Source organism: Marmota monax, unplaced genomic scaffold (genome assembly GCF_021218885.2).
Source record: "Marmota monax isolate L192 unplaced genomic scaffold, Marmota_monax_Labrador192_F-V1.1 WCK01_AAM20220418_F8-fsc00021, whole genome shotgun sequence".
NCBI classification, from domain to species: Eukaryota; Metazoa; Chordata; class Mammalia; order Rodentia; family Sciuridae; genus Marmota; species Marmota monax.
The window spans coordinates 21,816,636-21,840,132 of record NW_026695228.1 but is presented as its reverse complement, the minus strand read 5'-3'; the positions used below and the strand labels follow the sequence as shown (position 1 = coordinate 21,840,132).

At 49.5% G+C, this 23,497-nt stretch overlaps 1 protein-coding gene across 9 annotated transcripts in view; it reads right to left on the bottom strand.

The window, feature by feature from the left end:
• The window catches only part of Eps15l1 (epidermal growth factor receptor pathway substrate 15 like 1), a 94,611-nt gene that overhangs the window by 22,870 nt on the left and 48,244 nt on the right, over window positions 1-23,497 (bottom strand). For all 9 annotated transcript variants that reach the window (XM_046436505.2, XM_046436506.2, XM_046436508.2 and 6 more), the window contains 7 exons: window positions 22,356-22,553; window positions 20,290-20,454; window positions 15,081-15,204; window positions 13,999-14,049; window positions 12,546-12,682; window positions 6,788-6,848; window positions 5,636-5,718 (listed from right to left, as the gene is read on the bottom strand). In XM_046436505.2, the coding sequence (XP_046292461.1) occupies window positions 5,636-5,718; window positions 6,788-6,848; window positions 12,546-12,682; window positions 13,999-14,049; window positions 15,081-15,204; window positions 20,290-20,454; window positions 22,356-22,553 (819 nt within the window). The remainder of the gene's footprint in view (window positions 1-5,635; window positions 5,719-6,787; window positions 6,849-12,545; window positions 12,683-13,998; window positions 14,050-15,080; window positions 15,205-20,289; window positions 20,455-22,355; window positions 22,554-23,497) is intronic.

Genomic DNA, 23,497 nt, shown 5'->3' with positions numbered 1-23,497 from the left:
GACTTCTACTGCCACCACCTCCACTTCCACACAGGGAAACTGAGGCACGGAAGGAGAGGCAGCTGCCCAAACACAGCGGGGCAGTGTGGGCTGGGCTGGAGTCTGCACCCTCGACCTCCCAGGCCAGAGCACCTGGCACTGTCCTTGGCTGCCCACGTCCTCTCTGGTCAGACTGTCCCCAACCAAAGGCCCCTGGAGGACACACATGGGTGCAGGCAGGGTACAGAGCCAGCTGAGGGGTGGGGAGGAGGAGAAGGCACCTCCTCCTCCTAAAGAAAGCGAGGGCTGCCACCCCTAGATTCATCTCCCACCAATGCACTCGGGCCTGCTGGGCAGCTTCAAGCAAAGAGAGCTGTTGGCCTGGCAGGGCCTCAAGGAGGGGAGAAGGGGCCTCCACCCCTGTGGACAGGTGTCCTTGTAAGGGCAAGGGGCAGTGAGCCTCATTTCAAAATCTGTTGCTTGAGTTTCCAGAATGTCTGCCCAGTCAGGCTGCAGAGTCTGGGGGTCAGAGTAGAGGCTCAAACCCCAGCTCTGCCACCTGCTGACCACGCTGTGCCTTGGTTTCCCCATCTCTAAGAGATAAAGATGACAGGCCATCTCGCTGGGCTGTGTGTGCTGGCAGTGGACAAAGACAGCACAGCCACCACAGCGGTCCCCTTCCCTGGATCACTCTCCTTAGTGTCAGTTACCTAGGGCTCCAAAACAGTCATGAAAAGTTCCAGAAATAAACGCTTCATAAGTTTTAAACTCCTTTAATATAGCACATCATTAAGGCCATTATTACTAATTATTGTTGTTAACCTCTTACTGCGCCTAATTGGTAACAGCAAACTTCACCAGGTGTGTGAGGGGGAAGTACACCATATACAAGGCCTGGTCCTCCCCATGTCTCAGGCATCCACTGGGGGTCTGGGGATGATTGCCCCATGGTTAAGGGGCGACTCCTGTATTATGCCAAGCACAGGAAAGGGAACAGAGTTTCTTTTCTTTTTTTGTAATTTTTTCATTTGTTTTAATTACACGTGACAGTGGAATGCATTTATGCGCTTTGATATATCATATGTAGATGGGATATCATTTCTCATTTTTCTGCAGAAATGTATTGGTCATGTAATCGTCACATGTATACATAGTAATAATGTCTGCTTCATTCTGCTTTCTTTCCTATCCCCACATCCCCTCCTCTCCCCTCCCATCACTTCCCTCTAATCTAAGATAACACTATTCTTCCCTAGAGCCCCCCCGCCTTATTGTGAATTAGCATCCGCATATTAGAGAAAATATTCAGCCTTTGGTTTTGTGGGATTGGCTTATTTTGCTTAGCATGATATTCTCCAGCTCCAACCATTTACTGGCAAATGCCATAATTTCACTCTTCTTTAAAGCCGAGTAATATTCCATTGAGTATATATACCCCATTTTCTTTATCCATTCATCTATGAGGGACACCTAGGTTGGTTCCATAGTCTAGCTATTGTGAACTGAGCTGCTATACAGAGTTTCTTTCAATGCCTTCAAGAATCTGAGAAGTCTGGCACTAGTGATATGGTTCAGTGGTGGGGCACTTGCTTGGCATGCATGAGGCCTTAGGTTTGATCCCTTGCACTGTCAATATAAAAAAGGATCGGAGAAGGCTCGTCTGCTACAAACACCTTACTTGGACTGCCTCCTGCTCACAGGAGAGCCCGGCCCAGAGCAGGTAGGGCGAGAGTGGGCAATGCCGTCCTGGGCTTAGTCTTTGACTGGGCTGTCTAGGGTCTACAGAGAAGAATGGGAGGGGACAGAGGAGATAGAAAGGGCGCATTGGGCCACCTGCTGGTGTTCCCCCCCATCATCAGAGCACACCCACAGGCCCCAGGTCTACTTTGTTTCATGGCTTCGGAGCAGGCAGGCAGGAATTAAAACCATTTTCTTAGCAGAAGGAGGAGTGAGCAGTATGAGGCCCACACAGAGACCCCAGTTCTTGTCCTGGGTGCTGGAAAGCAGTGGCTCAGGGGGAGGGGTGCAGAGTGGGTGTGGGTCTCTAGGTCGAGGGACCCTGCAGTGAGTGTGCACTGTCTTCTGGCCTGTTTCTCCCAACTCAGCGAGAGCCCCTGGCCACGGGTGGTGCAGGGGGCTTAGGCGGGCTTCACCATGACCGAGGTGAGCCTTCCCACTTGGAGGGCTGTGCACTGGGTGACTAAAGGGTGTGCTAAGCCCTGAGCTCATTAATGGTGAGATCTGGGGACACGATGAAACCAAGGCTGCCTGACCCCCAGGCTGGCTGAGACCCTAGGCTACGCAGACATGGCTCCAGGTTTGGGTTTAAACCCGCTGAACCAATCAGTTCCCTCCAAGGGGCAGGCTCCAGCAGAAGCGCTGCCTGGCTCCCTACCACAGTGTTAGATCCCACCCAAGACCCAGCGCCTGCGTCATTTCCGAATCCCAGCTTTCATGACTTCAGGTTTCCCAAGAAGTCTCCTTTGGGACCCCACTCTTTCCTACTCGGGCAGTCACTTCAAGGAAAGTCACTATTTTTAGAAAGGTTTCCTAGGGCTGTCGGGGCTCTCTGGGCTAGGCAGGGGTGAGGTGTGCTTACAATCCAAGAGACAGAGAGGCCACTGTGAACAGCAGCACTGAGAGAGACAGTTCTGGGTTCACCCTTTCAAGAACTGCTTGTTTCACTGCAAACGGCTCGGAGCTTTTGTAAAGCAGCCAGAAACACGAAGACCCGGCTCTAAAAACAGCTGCAGACGGCGGGGGTGAGGCTCAGGCAGAGCGCTCACCTGGCATGTGTGAGGCCCTGGGTTCCAGCCCCAGCACCGCAAAAACAAAACCAAACAAAAACCCAGAAGAAAAGTCACTAAAAATGGGCTCACAACCAACCGTATATTTTGTAAGTGGCTTTTTGGGGTGTGGATAGGGAAAGAGGGCAAAATAAATAAGTTATTTACTTATTTTTAAATGCTCTCTGAAAACTTACATTGGAGAATTTGCTTCTAAAGCAAGCCAGTGTCACTGAGACTTAATACTGTCTAGAAAACCTCTTGGGGTGGCGGGGGCTCTCCACTGAGCGCAGGCTGGAGTCTGCTGGAGGAACTGCCCGCCCCCACCGCAGAGCCAAGTGGGGGGAGGACACTGGGGGTGGGCACCATGTGTGTCACCCCCGCCCTGCTCAGGTGGGGAAAAGCTGGCACTGTTGTTTCTTTTCTTTAAGAAAGGTTTTTTTTTTTTTTTTTTTTTAAAAAAAGGACCCTTCTTGCCACTTTACTTTCATTTCCCTCAGCATTTTATTTATATACCCGATGTTGTTCTTGAAAAACCAAAAGGTAACCAAAAGGAAAAACAGCTCTGAGGACAAGATTTAGCTGTACAAGTGTCATGAAATCAGGAGCCAACGGAACGGTGGAAACAAAACAATCTAGTACGGGACACCAATTTTCCACGGCCCAGTCCAACTGTCCTGGCCTGGCGCCAAGAACAGGAAGTGGGACTGACTAAATCACAACTGCACATGTGTGGGGACAGCCTGACTCCAGGGTACGCAGCAAGGGGAGGAAGATCACCAGAAGGCGAAAGTGCAATTTTTTTTTTTTAGGTCAGAAAGAGATGGGCACAGAAATAGGGAAGGGCCGGGCTCAGTGACTGGACAGGCCATGCTGCCATCCAGGCCCAGAGCCCCTCCGGGCTGGCTGCCCTCCGGCCACTGCAGTACTGTCCACAAGGTTTTTGGCTTGGACTCATCTTAAAACAGGGGTCCTCACTCTGCTAAACAGCCGGCTGGGGGCCGTTGTCCTGTCCTAGCTCAGGCCACTGCTGGCTGCCATTTGTTGGTATTGACTATGAGGATAGAGAAGGAGGGTCCCAAGTCTCCTTCTCTGGAGCCACCTCCTTCAGGAAGAGAGGCCCAGTGGGGACGGCCTGAGAAGACAACCTGGACCCCTTCCTTTGAGATTGCTGCCACCATGTGGCAGGAGTTTTCTGACTTGGGAGTAGGTTTCCCGGGGCTGGGTGCACATGTAAGAGCCACCAAGAAAAGAGCAGCGGCAGGCGCACACTCACTGCCCGGGGCCCTCGGCCAACTCCACTTGGTGTACAACGCTGCAGTGTGAGGGACAGTGGCTCTCCCCTCCTTGCACCAAAAGGACACAGCTGCAACCCAGCACCAGTGCCACTGGGTGCCCTGCGACCAGCTCCTGAGTGTAGGCACACCCTCCGCCTTCGGCCAGGGCTGGATTGGCCCTGCTGCCAGTTCACGCTCACACGTTTCTTTGAAAACCTGAATAGAACCTCAAGTGCTTCTCGGAAGCCCTGTGCCACAATCACACGCTGTTGCTGCTGCTGCCAACCACAAGCTTTCGGCACCAGAGACTTGTTTGCTCCACTAGCTGAGTGAGCACTGAGCCAGCGAGCCAGGACTCGGGGGAGCCGGCTCAGTGGGGCGCCCGGCCCACGGCTGCGGCACGGGAAGCCCACGCTGGGGGCCTTTCACATGTCCATCCTCCACATCTGTGGGCTTTGCATCCACAGATTCAACCAACTAACCTCAGATCAAAAGTACCCGAAAAATAACTGTGTCTGTACTGAAGCAGCACAGGCTTCTTTCCTCGTCACGGTTCCCTGGACAGGCCCAGCACTGCGAGGCCAGAGCACGCACACTGCCCAAGTCTACAGGAGGATGCGTGCAGCTTCTATGCAAATACTACGCCGTGGTACATACGGGGCTCGAGCATCTGCAGGCTTTGGTATCTGAGGAAGTGCTGGGCCACTGGCCATGGACACCGAGGGACTACCGTACTCCCACCCATTCCTCCTACACACCATTGGCAGCACCCACAGAGGATGGGTCTGGTCATTCTGGATGAAATTCCCCACCCTGATCCGCCTCACCACCATCTGGCTCACGAGTCTTCCCAACTGGGACGGGGTCCCCAGAAGGGGACTATATTCTGTTTGTGGTCACCTCCCTCTTCCTGGAGTGCTCATGGTACCTGGGCAGCCATTCAGTAAAAATCCGTGAGACGTGTGAAAACAGCAGAGCCCCACGGCAGGGAGCCTGCACGCTGTGGCCCACAGGGGTCCAGGGACAGGCTGCCGCCCTCACGGCTGCCGTGCTCAGGTCTGACGATACATCTCACGGCTCGATACCACAGAGTCGTTCCTGCTGCCCTGCTGAACAGCTCAGTCCTCAGCTGCGTGTGTCCACAGCCTGGCCCTCACTTTCCAACACCCTCAGGACATGTGTCCCGGCAGCTCCACATAAGTCACGCCTCGGGTCTGCTGCCCACAACCCTCCTGGGACTGTGTGCCTAATGCCTTCTTGAGTTCCTGTGTGGCCACAGAGGTGACAACTTCATGATCTGCGATCTGACACTCATCAGTTGCCAGTGGAAGCAGGGGCAGCCATGGCATCCAAGCCACTGGGAGGGACCTGGGGCTCGGCCAGCTTCCCAAGGAGGGAAGGAAATGCACCCGACGCCCATCAGGGGTGCTTTCTAGCCCCGCCTGCTCACTCCTCGCCTGGCGTGAGGACCCATTTCAGAGCTTGCGAGGGGCTAGGGAAATACATACGTGACATCACACACTGCGAAATACACACGGCACCAAGAGGCACAAGACACGGGCAGAGGCAGGGGCTCCGTGGGAGGGGCTTTACCTGGGACATCTGGCTGAAGTCAGCGAAGCCCTCAGCACTATTGAAGGACCCACTTCCGAAGGGGTCTAAGGTTCCAAAGGGATCTGCAATCAGCACCAACAAGGTCGGGTTACAGGTCTCGACCAGAGCATGCCTTTGGGGGTCAAGTGGAGGTACTGGGCACCCTGAGTCGGAGATTCAGAGGCTGCACTGATGCACCCGAGACCTATGGCCCAGCGAAGGTCCTCGGCACAGCCTCTTTGCCTACTATGGCTCGTGGCTTCGGTATCTAAGAGACACAGCTTCTCACATGACAGCTGGCTCTGAGAGGGCCAGTGCAGCTCAGTTTTCAAAGGGGCAACAAGTTCCTGCAGGGGCACAGCTTGCTGGCTTTCTGGAAGGGAGCAGGAGAGGGAGAGCAGAAGCCACCCGAGGGTGACCCAAGACCCACACAGTTTATGTAGGCTGTTGTCTACAGGAGGGACTTACTGTTTTACTTTTGAGACGGGGTCTCGTTCCATTGCCTAGGCTGGCCTTGAACTCCTGAGCACGAGAGACTCGCCTGCCTTAGTCTCCCGGTAGCTCAGACCACAGGTGTTGCCACCATGCCCAGCTTAGGGAGAGGTTTTTGCTGAGCTTTCTCTGGCCCCAGAGAGTCTTGCCTAGAGCAGCTGACCTGACCCTGGTACCAAGTTCTGCACCAAAATGTGCAAGCTGCTAGGCACAGCAGCAGGGCCAAGCGAGACCTGTGCCCAGAAGCAAATGCTCCCTTATTTTAAGGCTTGGGTGAGCATCTGAATTTTACGCTGGGAGACAAGGTTCCTTCAAACTCAGAAGACCCAGCGCAAGTCAGCACCCACAGTCCAACTGTGGATTCTTTTGGGAGAAACAGTAAAGACACACTAAAGGTTTAAAGGAGGAACAAGTAACTGTGTTATTACTGAACTCCCACTGTCCACTCCTGCTCTGGAAGATCCAGCTCTTGCTCGGGAAGAAGAGCTGCCAGGGGGCATCCACCTTGGCCTAATGGTCTCTCAGGCATGGATCTGGGAGCCCCCAACTAATGATGTGCACACTGAGGCCACGTTCAGTTTGGGAAAGAAAAGTATTAACTAGGTGGGCTCCTCTACTCCCAAGGAACAGTCAGGAAGGAAAATAAGCCATTGTTCTCACCTGATCCTTTTGAGGAGACACTGGAGGATGAAAAGGGATCACTTGATTCAAAGGGGTCGAGCTGAGTGAGAAGAGAGAAGAGGTGTAAAAAGCAGCATCTGTTCCATCATCCACACGTTCAGCCAACTCCCCGGACATCTAAGGACCCCGTACACAGTGCCAGGCCACAGGGAGGGTGAGATCACTTACACTTGACCCAGATAATAGGGTATAATGCTAATATATTGACCCTTTTACAGATAACATCTACAAAATCTGGATTTAATTAAAAAAAAAAAAAGCAGCAACCTAAAGACTTGGAAAGTGAATCAAAGCAAGGAGACTTTGGAGAAGAATAAGATCAGGCAGAAGAACACAGTGTGAGGTGAGTTTCTCCTCTGACAGCTACACCCTGAAGGTGCTGCACAGCTGCGGCACAGCACAGGTGGTTAGAATTCAAGTAGGAAACTTGCTGTCTTTCTGGCCTGCACACCAGATGATGGGATGACCATGACCATGGAAGAGGGAAGAGGAACTAGAAAGGAGAGGCAGAGAATAGGAGCCCAGATTTCATGATGCACACTGCCCAAGTCTCAGGCTGATCCCTGCACTGAGTGGCCGAGGACAGATTCAACGCAGCTGACAGTTGAGGCCATGGGAATTAAAATGAACCTGAGCCTCTGTCAGCTGAAGGTCAGGGAGAGTGTTCACAGTGAGTTTCACCAAGTCAATTACCTGCTGAAACGAAAGCATCCATGTGCTCTGGGAGAATATTAGGGAACTCCAGCTCCACAACAGACAGACAACAGTGTGCAGGACACATTTCTGAACCATTCAACATACAAAGGTCCAGAAAACGTGATCAATTCCCAAAGGAAAAGTCACTCTGTGGCATTAATCTCAAAATAACCAAGAGGTTGGAATTCTCAGACAAGGGTAACTTTAAAGCCACAATCATAACTGTACTCAATGAGATAAAGGAAAATATGCTTCAACTTAATAAAAAAGATAGATGATCTTAGCAGAGAAACAGTATTCAAAAGAAACAAATGGGAATTCTAGAACGGAAAAGTACAATACACAGAATAAAAACTTTCCTAGGTTAGCTGTATAAGCAATGACAGAGGGAAGAATAAGCGAAATAGAAGAGAGATCAGTAGAAATCACCCAGTCTGAAGGAGATCAGAGAATGAAAAGAGAGGAGGAGCCTGTGGGAGAAGAACAAAAGGTCTAAGTGTGGGTGACTGTATCCCGGAAAGTGAGGAGAGAAAAAATAGGGCAGGGCAGGAAAACATTTTCAAATAAAAACTGGGGCTGGGTATGCAGCTCAGAGGTAGAGTGCTTGCCCAGATCCTCAGCACCACACATGCACACCTCAAATAACTCAGGGCTAAAAACTTAATAAATTTGGTGGAAAACATAATTTATAAATTCAAGAAGCTCAGCAAATCCTAAACAGCGTAAATACAAACAAAATCACATCCAGATACTTCACAAACCATTGAAAACCAAGGATAATGAGAGAATCTATTCTGTGGGGGGAGGGGGCAGCACAGATTGAACTCGGGGCACTCAGCCACTGAGCCACATCCCCAGTCCTATCTTGCATGTTATTTAGAGACAGGGTCTCACTGAGTTGCCTGAGCACCTTGCTTTTGCTGAGGCTGGCTTTGAACTTGCGATCCTCCTGCTTCAGCCTCTGGAGCCTCTGGGATTACAGGTGTGTGCCACTGCGCCCCGCCAAAGACAGAATCTTAAACACAGTCATAGAAAAATAATAGATTGCCTACAAAATGACAACTATTCAAAATTAATGACTTTTCATCAAGGACAATGGAGGCTGGAAGACAATGGACTACCCCAAAAGCACCAAAAGTAAGAAAAAAGAATACCGCATGGAGTACAAGTATTCTCCAAGAATGCCAACAGGGCTGGGGTGCAGCTCAGTGGGAGAGCAACCTCAGGTGCCCAACGCCTTGGGGTCAATCCCTGGCACCACAAAAAGGAAAAGTGAGGGCTGGGCTGTGGCTCAGCGGTAGGGCACTTGCCTGGCATGTGTGAGGCACCGGGTTCAATTCTTAGCACCACATATAAATAAGTAAAATAAAGGTCTATCAACAACTAAAAAAAATTTTTAAATTGAAAAAAAAAAAAAAGGAAAAGAGAGAGAGCACACATGGGGGTGGGTGGACAAGAACGCAGGACAGCAGACCTGCACTACCAGTGTGTATGGAAGTTCATAGACTAAAGAAAAATGATAATGGAGGCAAAGTCCATTTTCACAAAGAAATAAAAAGCATTAGAAATGGTAATTATTTGGGTAAAACCAAAAGGCAATATTTTCTTCTTCATTTCTTTAAAATATAAACAATGGATTAAATAAAAATGAAAACTGTGTGTTATAGAGTTTATAATGTATTTAGATGTATGACACTTATGTGACAGCTATATTGGTAGAGGAATAGAAACTTATGTGGCTGCAAATTTTACATTTAACATGACGTATACAACGTCAATACCATGTAGACGATGAAAATTTGAATTCTACTTGTTAGTCCCTAAAGCAACCTTTATAAAAAAAAAATTAAAGGGTTATAATCAAAATGCAAAGATATGGGATAAAAGGAAATTCTAGAAAATATCCAAACAATACAAAAGACGGATGCTGTGGTTTCGACAGCACCTCCAAAGGCCACGCGGGAGGGGTGAGCCCACAGCAGGCAGGGACTAGTGAGGGAAGCTGGCCACTGGGACGTGCCCTTGAAGGTGCTACTGGAACCCTGGTCCCTTCTTCTCTATTTGCTGCTGTGAAGAGCAGCCACGTGGTCCCACCACAGCCCACAGCCACCACTGCCCACAGCCACACGGCCAAGTGACCACACGCTAAGGCCAGGAAAGTAATCTGTTGCTCTTCTAAGTTGATTATTGTAAGATTAATGTTCTCTTTTCTGTCAAACCTATAGCGTGAGTTTCCTAATATGGAACGAAAATGTGTCTGCTATGATCTAAAACCTCAATTTCATAATGTATGGTTAGATGAAGCTATTTTAAGTTACAAAAGCATGTGGTTGAACCATGTGGAGCCATTTTGAGCCTCACGACACGTCCCCCACTGCCCTCAGTCTCCGGTCCCACGTCTGAAGTGCAGCAGGCCATCTGATCGCATCATGCCCCCCTTGCCCTCCCCGGTGTAGATCAGTCCATTGCCTAGAGTGGGACCCTGAACTCCTCCTACCAGAGCGGGAGGCTGCTGCCTTAGGGAGGACACCTGGGCAGACCCTGCCCAGAGCGCTGCTGGCCAGGTGTGTGGGAGCTCACCTTGGGCAGAAGTGGAACTTGCCTTGCTGGGTGATTTCTGAGTATGGGTCTGCCTTCCGGCAGCACTCTGACATTGCTAACGTCAGCTCAGGTCCTTAGTCACTGTGACAAAAAGCTGGCTAACTTAACAGGAAAATGAAAACAAAGGAACAAGTATGGGAATAAAAGGCACATAAGTAATTAAACAGTAGGCTTAAGGCCAATGATGTGAATGTTCAATGTTAATGAACTAGAAACTTCATTTAAAAGACAGCCTTCCAGACTGAATTTTAAAAGAGCTCTAACAATACGTCAATTATTATTATTTTTTTCTAAAGACAAAGAGAGAGAGAGAGAGAAAGAGAGAGAGGGAGAGAGAGAATTTTTAATATTTTTTTTTAGTTTTCGGCAAACACAACATCTTTGTTTGTATGTGGTGCTGAGGATCGAACCCGGGCCACACGCATGCCAGGCGATCGCGCTACCGCTTGAGCCACATCCCCAGCCCACAATACATCAATTATAAAAGACAACCTTCAAAGCCCCGAGTAGATTGGAAATAAATGCCTGAAAGAAAGATAGATAGTGAGTAACCATGAAGAAGATGATTTGATTCTGATATGTGGTAAAATAGGTTTAAAGACAAAGAATATCACCAAACGTCCAAAGGCTGTTGCCTCAGGAGTCACAACGTCACAGATCTGTATGTACCTGACAGAGCATCAAAGCAAAACTCGACAGAATTAAAGGGAGAACACACACAATCTCACAATCATAAGAGACTATTTTAACACCCCTCTTTCAGTCATTGGTAGAGATAAAAGGCAAACAAAGAAACAAATCATGAAGACAAATACAAATTCTTCTCTAGTGTATGCGGTAGTCACCAATATAGAGCACAATCCACTATTCTCAATAAATTTAAAAGGAATGAGAACACAGAATATGTTCTCTAATTACAGATTTAAAGACAAATCAATATTATAAGATAATTAGGAAAAAAGGGGTTCGTCTAGAAATGCAACAATATCTTCTAAATACTCTACAGGTAAAAAGAAAATCATAAGCCACCTGACAATACCTCCAACTGAGTGATGAATACGAATTACCTAAATGATGGGGTGCAGCTACAGCAGTGTCTGAGGGAAACATGTCACTTTCAATGTATATTAGAAAACAAAGCTAAAAAATGATGACTGAAAGTTGGATCTTAAGGTTTTAGAAGTGGAAAAGAAAAACAGACCCAAAATAAGGAGTAAGGATATAATAAAGAGAAGAAAGCAATGAAATAGAAAAGAAGAGTAGATAAAATTACAGAAGCCAAAAGCTGGTTTGTGGAAAAGATCAATGAAATTCATAAACAGATTGGGAATGAAAAATCATCACTATAAATCTTAAGGACATTAAGTAATTTTTATGCTAATAATAAAATGAAAGTTTGAGCATCCCTTATCTAAAATTTTTTGGGCCAATTTGATTTGGGCTTTGGATTTTGGAACATCTGCATATATATAATGATATATTCATTTATGAGTCTTACACACCTCACACACACAGCTGAGTGGTGACCTTACATCGCACTGTTAGTATATCTGCCTTTCACTGTGATAATTCACATGAGGTCAGATGTGGAACTTTCCACTTATGGCCCCAGTCAGGATGGGCAGGAGTGCTAGGATTAATTCCCTCCAGCGGGTTGGGGTAAAAAGCACAAGCCTGGCCCCACCCCAACCGTAGGCTTCCTTGCGCATACACATGCCCCTTGTGCACGTGGCTATCTCCCTTTCCACTTCTCTGTAGTGTTGGGATATAAAGAGGCCCACACCAGAGGACCAAAATGAACCTCTTAAAGTTCCCAGCCTCAGGCATTTTGTTATAAGAATAGAAAACAGAGTGACTTCCACTTTGGCAGGCAGGTGGCCCAGGCTACCATCAGTGCTGTGTACTAGGAAGACCCCAGGGGTGGTCTGGCCTGGTCTGTTTTTGAGTGTGTGCTAATTGTTTCGAGATGGGGTCGGCTATGTTGCCAAGGCTGGCTTAAAATTCCCAGGCTCCAGTGATCCTCCTGCCTCTGCTTCTGCAGCAACTGGGACTGCACCCAGCTGTGACACTTTGTTTTGTCTTTTGGGGGAGACAAAGTGGCAGTGAAAGCAGGTGACTACAGCAGGTCAAGGGGATGGCAGAAAGAAGACTCGGAGCTGTTAAGGACACATTCCCACCCTGCCTTGGCACCCTGGGCAGCTGACTGGGACACCATGGCACACAGGAGGAGCCTCGGCAGTACAGGGCCAAACGGCCATCTCACTACCCAAGAAGGAGGCCGGGCCCATGACCCCAACCCCTGGAGAAACCTGGCCAGCTTTGCAAAGACGCTGTGGCCCACGCTCACGAGGAGCACAGGGAGGACGCTGTCGGGAAGGTGGCATTCACTCACACCAAGCAAGCACACAGCCATCCCCAAAGACCTCCCCACGCCACTCACCTTTGAAGTCAAGGAAGGGTTTTTCGAGAATGGGTCTGAGGTAAAGGGGTCATTCTTTGTCTGCTTCTTGAAGAAGTCGTCAGTGGTAGAGCCACGGAATGGGTCACTTTCTTTAAAAGGATCCCCTCCAAATGGATCTAGAAGGTGTTTTGGAAAGTGAAGGAAAAATGTCCCATGAGCGATAACGTTAGGAGAGAACCCATCAGAACCCAGCAGAGCACACGACTGTGTGGACCACTCACATGAGCTCTGGAAGAGGCAAGGACGACTGTGACACAGTGGGCAGTGGTTACCCAGAGAGGACAGAGGCCGAGGAAAGGGCGTGGGCATCAGGGAGCCCTTCAGGGTGACAGTGATCTCCAGACTCACCCAACTCTACACAGTTGTCAAAATTCATCTCAAACAAGTATCCCTCAGTGTCCCTGAGAGTTGGGTCCAGGACCTTCACAGACACCCAATCCTCAGATACTCAAGACCCTTCTAAAAAATGGTATAGTGTTGGCACTGAACTTATGAACATCTTCCTGAAGACATGAGATCATGTCTAGGTGACATACAATACCTGATCCAGTGTGACTGCTGCACAAACACTTGCCATTCTCTGAACACGCTCAGTACGGCTGCAATGTTTTTCTTAGTATTTTTTGATTTGAGCCTCAGTACAGCCATGGATGCAGAACCCACAGGTGGGAAGGGTGTATGCTTAAAATTAGTGAATTGTGTTTGTGTGTAAATTACAGCACTTGACAAAGCTGATTTTAAAAATGATAATAGGCAATGTGGGCAGATCCTCAGAGACAGAAAGCAGGGGTGGGGAGAGCAATGAGAAGAGGGTCTCCTTCAGGGGATGCAAATACTTTGGGATTAGAGAGTTGACAGCTGCACAACACTGTGAACATACCAAGTGCCACCAAATTGTGCACTTTAAAATGGTGACATGTTATGTTAAGGAACGTCACCTCGGAAGAAGCCAGCCAGCAGGCGAGGTAAATTCCACACACTGAATGCCCAAAGGCAGGGTGCAGACAGGGACTCTGAGCCAAAGGACTGGGAGCCACTGTCAGGGAGAACAAGCCACCAGGCTCACGCACAGTGCGATGACATCTTTTTCCATCTTGCTGTCACCATTCTGGTTTGTGTGGATAGAGTCCCATGGGGCAGGGGTACTACGAGGGACAGGTGGACCCAGGGGACTGTGACATGAGTGATCACTTTGCTCTGCATACCTGGCCCCCAGGAACTCTGCACCGGGGCCTGCGCCTCAGGTACAGTGACACCGGTAAGGGGCATCAGGTCAGAGGGAGGCTGGTTCCACAGTCAGGTTCCCTCTGGGATCAGCCTCCCTCTAAGAGCTGCCAGGGAAGCTGGGGACTTTCTCCATGTTCCTCAACCTGAACTAAGGCTGCAAACAGTCTGAGGACTCGTCCAAGAAACATTTAACAAAGACCTTTACCTGTTGACGCAGCCTGTTGTTCGGCGAAGGGGTCATTCTGGAATGGGTCACCTGGATTGGAGAGAGATGCTGAGCTCAGTGGGACGAGAACAGCCAGGAAGCAGGCCACTGGACAGCGCAGCCCACCCACCAGGCTCTCACTGACTCCCACCTGCCTGAGTTAAGGAGACCATAATCTCCTTCTCTGTTGTGTCCTGCCTGCTGTTTCCCCTTCTGGGCACAGGAAAGTAGGGGAGCAGGCAGGGCCGCTGGCTGAGGCGGTTTTTCTTGGCGAGGACACTTGAGATGAAAGGGAAGGTATGGTGGCTGGTCGCCATTGGCCAGAGCTGGGAACATCCACACTTCTCTTTCTACACCATGTCTCCTTCCATCTCAGGGCCTCCCACCTCCGTCAGCAAGAGGAACCCCGGGCTATCCCGGTCCCCGAGTGCCCCAGTGAGAAACAGCACCCCTGAGCTTGAGGAACTGCCCGATTCATCTCTTAGACCCCAGAGGCCTCCCGCCCAGGTCTGAAACTCAGAGGGGACTCCCACGGCCTCCTCCCTAGCTTGGCGTTCTTCTCAGAAACGTACAGATAGGCTTCTTGGAAGTGCTCCTTGGCTCTGAGAAATTCAGAGAAGATAGGAAACCTTGTTTCCAGATTTTTTCTGTTATTCTTGACTTGTGGTGATTCTGGGTAAACTCATGATTAAGAGCTTAGGTTGATGTAGGAACCTGGGGTTTGCAGGGGACTGGCTTTCATAGTCACTGCTCTGACTACTGCGGGAACCCCGTGAGGTGAGCAAGGAGGACGCGGCCTGCTGGAGATGAGGAAATGAAGCCTTGGAAGGCCGAAGGGCCAGCGCTGCTGCCCTCAGCCTTGGGAGTCTTGCTGGGAGCTGGAGTCCTTCCCAGGGGAACCGGTGGCTTCAGTTTGTTAGTGCTTTGTGTGAGGCAAGAGTCAGAGACTTTCTATAGGCACGAAGAACACCTTGCCTCCTGCATTTCAGACTGTACAATTCCTAGCTTTTCTGCCATCGACAACTCTAAATGGAATAAAGCAAAGAGGCCGTCAAAGGGAAAGTGGGTTCCAAGTGAGATACCTTTGAAGGGGTCAGCTCCTTTAAATGGGTCAGACTTGAAGGGGTCCTCCGCCTGGAAAGGATCCGGATGCAATTCTTGCGTGTTGTTGCTAAATAACAAGGTTTTATTTTTGAAAGGGTCATCCTAGAATGTTGTGAAGAGACAGGACAGAGATTTTGTTATTTGATTTAAAGCAGATGAACTACAGAATTCTACCCCTAACTCGCATTTCCACTTGAAGTACTGTGACCCTGAGAATGACTTAGGGAAAAAAAAAATCACTGAAATGTGGGCTTGAGTTAATAACAACATTCACCACTGGTTCACTACTTGTGACAAATATACCATAAGAATCACAGGGAAATTCTGCACTATGTTTGCAATTTTCCTATAAATTTACCATTCTAAAATAAAAATTGATTTGATTGAAAACAACTCAGATGTCTATCAATGGATAAATAAGTAAACAAATGTGATCCATCTGTGTAGGGGAATATTATTGAGCCAAAAAAAAGGAAGGAAACTTGGTTACATGCTACAATGTGGATGAACTTTCAGGACATCATGCGGGGTGGGGGGGGGGGGATAAGCAGATCCCCAAAAGACAAACACCAAATGGTCCCACTCATAGGAGGTCCCCTAGTCATCAAATGCACAGAAACAGAAAGTAGAAAGGTGGATGCCAGAGGCTAAGCAGGTGGGAACGGGCAGCGAGTGTTGCATGGACCCAGTTCCAATTCGAGAAGATGGGACAGAGCTGGAGGTGGGTGAATGTGCTTAAGACCAGAGCTGTGCGCCTAAACGTGGTTAAGACGGTGAGTTTTCATGCTGTCTATGTGCCATGATTGAATTTCATTTGTTTATTGCCAGGGCGGGGGCGCACACCTCTGTCCCAGCTACTAGGGAGGCCGAGGCAGAAGGATCACTTGAGCCCAGAAGTTTGAGGACAGCCCAGGCAACACAGTGAGACCCAGTCTCAAAAAAAAAAAAAAAAAAAAAAAAAATTAAAACACTGAGTTAAAAACATGCAGTATTTTTGGAAATGTTACAACGGAGATGTTTAAGAGTCACCCAACAGCCAGAGCGCTGGCCCCACTGTGAAGTGTGCGCTCCCTCCATCATCTTGTTTCAGTGAATGTGCAGCAATATGGGCACTTAAAAATGTATAGTGGCAACTCAGCAAGACCCTGTCTCAAAATAAAAAAAAAAAAAAAAGGGGGGGGCCAGGGATATAGCTCAGTGGTTAAGCACCCTGGGTTCAATCCCTGGCGCCAAAAAAAAAGTCTAGTTGCTACACCAAGAAGCATGCTGGGTGTTTGCACCCTGGGAGGAAATGGGGACTTATGCAGTTAGAACTACTAGAGCATATACAGCACTTTGCATTTTTAAAAAAAGGTGCTTATTTCTAGAAACAAGCAAGCATATTCAAACCAGAAGAAAAAAACATTTACTTTTGAAAAGCATATTTTCATAGTGGAAAATGGCTTGAAAGAGGGTGAGTCTGTGACATCCCTGGAACAGTGTGCTTGGTTTAGAAACAAGGGGCATGTTTTGCTTAAAGACACACCCTCAGTGAAAACATGAGTGTTTCCCTGTGGTATTTTTAAAAAGCATACTACCCTTCCTGAATCTGGCAGACACATCTGCATCTGTGGGATTGGAAACGGACCCATTATTCCAGCCAACCAAGTCCAAGTCGTGTCAAAGCCAAGGGTTCTATGACAACACAGGCAACGGTTTGGGGAAATAACATTAAAGGTCTAAAATAAATTTTCTAACAAAGCTGATTCCGCCTGGGATGGCTGATTTAGGGACACAAGATGGTCCCAGAGGTACCGGGTAAGAGAAAGCCATGGATCCTAGTTGTGAAGGAAGTCAAGTGGGCGAGCAGGTCTCTTCCTCAGTCTTGGCTGTGGAAGAACACAGTTTTCTTACCTGGGATGGGTTACCTGGAGTCTCCAACCACAGAGCTTCAAAGTGGGGAGACTGAGCCGGGTGCTCAGGCAAGTCAAGCACAGAGGCCCACTGCACTGCACCTGGAGAGGTGTGTGGGCTGTGTGCAGGCCAGGGTGCTGATGACCCCGATAAGCACATGCCCTGCTAGCAACCCACAGGGTTCTGGGGCACAGAGGAAAGACAGAGCAGTCCTGATCTGAGGAAGCCAGCATGACAGCCAGAAACTAAAGCCTCCCACACGGCACCTCAGATGAGCAATGTGTTGATTCCAAAGGAAGAGAGAGGGATGAGGACCTGGATAAATTCGTGAGCTTAAGAACGACAGTTTGGCCTCACAGTGAAAGCTTCCACTTGGCTGTTAAGTGACCTTTATTAACAAGCTGGTGTACTTAGTGTTTTTGATTGACATGAAGACTATGAAATAACAGGGTACAACGATGCAGAAGAGACCTAAGATTCTGGGAACTCTGGCTGCAAGTCCTGCTTTGACAGCCAGAGAGAGTTCAAGAGGAACTGGCTCCTTCCCATCAGAGGAGGAGCCCAGGAAGACACTATCAGTGCTGGAGCACATGCTGAGCACGCATGGGGCCCTGGATTCCATCCCTTGTACCATCAAAAAAGAAAAAAGACTAGCGGGATTCAGGTTACTAAGGTAAAGAAAGGTGGTTTTCATTCCATTTCATAGACTCTGAATTAAAAACTAGATTTCCTGTCGTGTAGGTGCTGTGAGTGCCACACCACTGCCACCCACCAGGACAGTGGAACAGGTGCAACCTGAAGGTTGCACAGCACACATGTAGCCCTGTGCTGCTACCAACAGGGAAACCCGCCGAGTGTTACCAGGCAGTTTTGTTGTTATGTGACTGTCAGAGTATATGTACACAAACTAAGCTATGACGTCACCAGTGGATGTGACCTAAGGTTGGGTTACATGGTCCTTCATGGACTGAAAGGGGGCGACTCAGAGGGAGCTGATGCACACTGCAGCAAGCTGTCTGAGGACAAAGCCTTGCTGTGGCTCTGGGGCCAGCTGCCACACCAACACGCTGACTTCAAGTCACTGAAGGTTTAACCTCCAGCTAACAAGTTCCTGTTTAATAACTGTGGAAGAATCCCTAGAAGCTAGCTCTGGGCTGCCTGTGACAGATGACCCAATCTGTCACAACAGACTCTCAGTGACGTGGAGGTGTGGGGCCACTGATTCCTCTCTCTCCCTAGACGGGCGGGCTGGGTGCAGAGCAGAGGCACACATTCCCACGACCAGATGAAACAAGGAACAGATACAGCGTTGGGCTGGGGTGGCTCAGTAGCCTAGCGCGCATGAGGCCCTGGGTTCCATCCCCAGCACCACGGAATAGACAAGTAAATAAACATGGCTTTAAGAATCCTGCATTTCTTGGACAAGTCACATCCTGTGAGCTGAACACTAGTGATCTGAGGAGAGCGGGCCACACCAAGTTACAGATATGCCATTCTGGTCACACTATTCTCAGGAACTAGCCTCCCACTGCACCTCCAAAGAGAACTAGGAGAATGGACTCTGCTCTGGAGCAGTCTCGAAATGCAGCAGTGAACAAAGACCCCTCTCTTCAAACAGTTTATTAAGAAATGGAAACAAACCCAAAATGCTTTAAAAATTGTATTTGTACAACAAGATAAATACTTTCTCTTTCAGACACCAGTTGCAGGTTTCTACGTAACATATCTGACGTCTACGTTCCACGAGTGAGTGGTTACTGTATAAACTTGGCCTCGCTTAAAAGATAAACAAAAATGACAAGGTAAAACAAAAACCTTGGAGGGTGGAAGGGGAGTGACTAGCTACCTGCAAATTGTCACCTCAATTCCTTCTACTCAAGGAAACCAATCTTATAAAACTCACAAAACAGATGTTTAAGAGGGAGCGCTTCCCTGGACTACAACCGCAGGACAAGCCAGCTATGCGAGCGGAACAGTCCAGATGAGAAAACCAAGAGCTGGCCATAAGGCAGAAACACACCAAGGACAGCCAGGAGCAAAGCATGAGACTCTGGCTCACGGAACTCACGGAGGAGGAGTGCTTGCTGCTTGAATTCAGACAAGAAGCTGATGAGGCCCAGGGTGGACAGGAACCCGCGCGGCAGTCCACAGTGGAGAGAGTCTGAGGGTGGCGGGGGCCAGAGACAAGACACAGGGAAGAACATCAAGAGAGTCTGCTAAGGTCCAGGGAGGCACGTGCATTCCTATAAATTCTTGGAGCCAAGTACTTGGCCAGGAAGGAGAGAAATACATCAAGAAAGGAACAGAGGCAGGTCCTCCCTGTGGACAGCGAGGCTGCATTATTACCACAGAGGGAAGAGGAATCCCAGAAGCAGAGAGCAGGACTCTGGGGCAGAGCCTGGAAGCAGCAGCTGGTAGCAAAAGGACAATAGGTAAGGGCAACAAAGCACCAGGAAGCCACCAGGCCACCCACCCAGCAGCTCCCTCCATAGCAGAGGCCCACTCACTAGCCACATGATGGAACACTGCACAGGCCTGGGCTCAGGGCTGCGTCGGCAGACTTTGGCATAAACAGGGAGCTGTGACAACCTGAGAGAAGGGTCACACATGTCTGGGTCTCTGTCCTGAGAGCACACAGACATCTAAAAGCTGACAGCCCACCCAGGGCTTGATCGGAGCCTCAGAACACGAGGTCTCAAATAAAGTGCTGAGTTTTAAATATAACCGAAATTTCAGGAAAGAAGCCAATTTGTGGTCAAAACAGCAATACCTTGGGAGGCTGCCTGCCAGGCTTTGAATCTTCACGGCCCTATCTAATATCCAAGGTGCTCCTTGTGGAAACATATGCACAGACTCCCCAGGTCCCCTATTAGTGGACCTCACACAGGGAGTGAAGAGGCCAAATCAATTCTGGTTGGTTTGAGAAGCCCTCCAGATTTGGGTGGTTGGACCACTGTAAATGCTTCTAATGGAGGTCTTTAAAATGGGTTTTATAGGCTGGGTGAGGGTCAATGGTAAAGTGCTCGTCTAGCATGGACACGGCCCTGGGCTCCATCTCCAGCACCACACACAAAAAAAGAAAAGTGGATTTTACAAAGATTCAGGCCTATCACAGGCTTTGTCCTGGACACCAGGAAGGAGAGCAAGTCTCCCACCCCAGGCTGCAGGTCGGCATTAACATGCAGGACGACAGCAGAACAAGGTCAGCCTGAGGGTGAGCAGAACCAAGGTGGGCCCAGCAGGTCCTGTAGGTGGGGCAGATGGGGGGCTCTAACACATTTATTCGACCTTTACCATGGCTCCAAAACTTCCCCTCTCTGCCAGGGAGACGCCGTCGCTCAGGGGGGCCAGGTCGGAGAGGCTGGCGCCGCGAGCCCCGCCCAGCGCCTGGTCATGCTGCTCCAGGCTCCGGTGGGCTTCCAGGCGGCTCTCGTGCAGCTGCGAAAGCTTGCTTCTCGCCTGCGACAAAGACAGCGCCAGGTCAAGGGAGTCAGGGAAATGTGACAGGCAAGACCTTTTCACTCCTGATGCCCAACTTGGGGCATTCACACGGGTGAAGAGTGTGGCAGACCATCTTTGCCACCAGAAAAGGAGACCCCTTGTAAACCAGATGTGACCCTTCCTACTACTCCAGAGAGCCCAGGTTAAAAAAAATGTTCTGCCGACTCTCAATAAGATAAAATGGGGCTGCAGCTCAGCGGCAGAGCACTTGCCTCGTACTTGTGAGATACTGGGTTTGATCCTCAGCACCACATAAAAAATAAAGAAATAAAATACATAAAAATAAGTGTCCATCTTTAAAAAAAATAAAATTTGGACAAAACCCAAATTTGCCATTTTGCTTGGAGTTAATAATCATTTTCTTGTACAGGGTCTCAAGACCCCACATGCTGTCCCTCCTGCCCAGAGGAGGAAGGCAGTGTCCGTGAAGAGGTGGCACTCTGCATTCAGAGACCCAGGTGTGCCCCTGAACTCGGCCTCACATCTGCTCAAGTCAGCAACCTCATCCCTCTGCTTCCTCTTCTCCAAAATGGAACAACTGAGGCACCAGGGAAGCCAGGCACGGCGGCCATACCTGGAATCTCAGCTACTCAGCCGAGGCAGGAGGGTGGCGGATGTCTGAGGCCAGCCTGGGCAACTCAGCAAGGCCCCATCTCAAAAATAAAATAAAAGGGGCTGTGGCTGTGGCTCAGTGGAAGAGCGCTCACCCAGCAGGCACGAGGCCCTGGGTTCCACTCCCAGGACCAACGAAAGAAAGAAAGAAGGGGGAAAACACCTACTGCAGGGTCTGGCCAAGTGGGCATTAATAAGTAGTAGCCATTGGTACCATCAGTCACTGTCATCATTCCTGTCTACCTGGGGGTCCTGGGTCTCATCTTAACTCTACAAACTCCCAAGAGTTGGAAGGGAAAAGACTGAATAATCCCACGGACACTGACTAACAACCAGGCATAACACAGGGCACCCAGTCGTGGAATGACGCACACCAGGGATCAACTTTTGCCTACAAACTGGCAGAGAGAGCAAAGTGACTGGTTTAGTCCAGGAAAGAAACACAGCTTCTACTTACTTATTTATTTTGGCACCAGGGATTGAACCCAGGGGTGCTTTACCACAAACCCTTTTTTATTTTTTATTTTGAGACAAGGTCTTGCTGAATTGCTAAGACCATCCTCCTCCTCAGCCTCCCGAGTTGCTGGAATTGCAGGCGTGCACCACCGCACCTGGATAGCCACTTGGATACTTGTCAAGGACCAGATTCATAACCCACTCTATAGACTGGACACCCAAGGGCCAGGGTGGCAGCCTTTGACCATCACACAAGGAAAGCAAGGAAGGGACTGTCCTCTGCCAGCAGGCAGCAGTTGCCTGTCCCAAGAAGCCAGCACCATCCTGGCGTGCTCCAGGCAATTCAGGGTCCCATGTGGATTGACGCTGGTGACATGTTGCCCTCAGTCAGCATGTGGAGGACGGCTGCTCTGCATGGACATGGAAGTTATTTCTAGACCTCGTCCTTCTTGCTTCCGTGAGGACCAGACCAGCAAGCACGTCCTCCCATCCCCTTTCTCTCCAGCCCTGCAGGTGGGTGACTGTGCTAGGGCTGGCGAAGGGGGCAAACTGCCTCCAGGCCAACGTCAACAGGGCTGGGGACACGCCCTGGGGAGCAGTCAGCACTTAACCTCCTGTCCAGGCCTCCACGAAGAGAACCCACAGGAAGAAGGGGGTGAGATGGAAGGCAATCTGCAGGAGCACTGCAGCCATTCTGAGCTCGCCAGTGACACCTGCCCACGGGACTGCCTGGCAGAAGAGCCCCGGTGCGGCCACACACGGCAGGGACGCCGCAGCCTCCATGGCAATACCTGGCTGATCTCCTCCTGCGTGGACTTCAGAGACTTGATGATGGTCTCCAGCTGCACTCGGCCGGCCTGAATGCTCTGCTCCAGCTGGGTCTCCTCCTGCTGCAGCCGAGTCAGCTCTGACTTGGCCCGGTTCAGGTCATCCTCCTGGGACTTCAAGTCCGATTCCTGAGATTGGATTTGGGTTTTTAAGGATGAGATCTGAAAGGAGATGTCAAAAGAATCCATAAGTCAGGTACAGACAGACAAACATCACATGTTCTCACTTACACATGGCAGTTAACATGTGGACCTCAGAGCTGAGGATCAGAACAGTGACTCCCAGGGCCCAGGAGTGTGGGGGAGGAGCAGGGAGAGAGGACAGCCGACAGGTCCAGGAGCTGCTGGGGCAGTGACTCTTCCCACCCTGTATGTAGCACAGGTACAGCAAGCTCTCACGGCATACTTCAAAACAGCAAGTAGAGAAGACTCCGAATGTTTCCAACACAAAGAAATGATTGCTTTCTTTTAGAATATTATCAGTTGCAGACGGACATGATAACTTCTTATTTATTTATTTATTTATTTTATTTATTTTATGTGGTACTGGGGATTGAACCCAGTGCCTCACATTTGCTAGGCAAGTGCTCTGCCACTGCTCTACAACGCCAGCCTGAAATGATCAACGTTTAATGTGTAATGATCAGACCAGCCAATTTCCCTGAGCTAACCCTTACACGTTGTTTCATGTACTGAAATATCACACTGTACCCCAGGAATAAGTACAATGATTATGTGCCCATTAAAATGAATGACTGAATGAGAGCCACAGCATAGGATGCAACACGCCTCCAAGAAAGAACTCGTGTCTCGCATTCTTGAAAGGAGCTTGGTCACAGAGGTGGTCACCCACCAGTGCCCAGAGGCCTGATTTCCTCAGAGACAAGTTCCCACATCAGAATGAAGACAGGAAAGAAGGGGCACAGCACGAGCCCTGTCTATGGCTCAGGGGCTGAACATTCCCACACAAGCCACACAGGAGGTCGCAGCATCTTGTCACAGGTTCCTGAGGCCACAGCCTCCCTGGTCTGTAACGATGACATCAGAGGAGGGAGGAGAGGCATCCTGGAATCCCCTCCACATTTCAGGGCACAGGTTCACGGGCA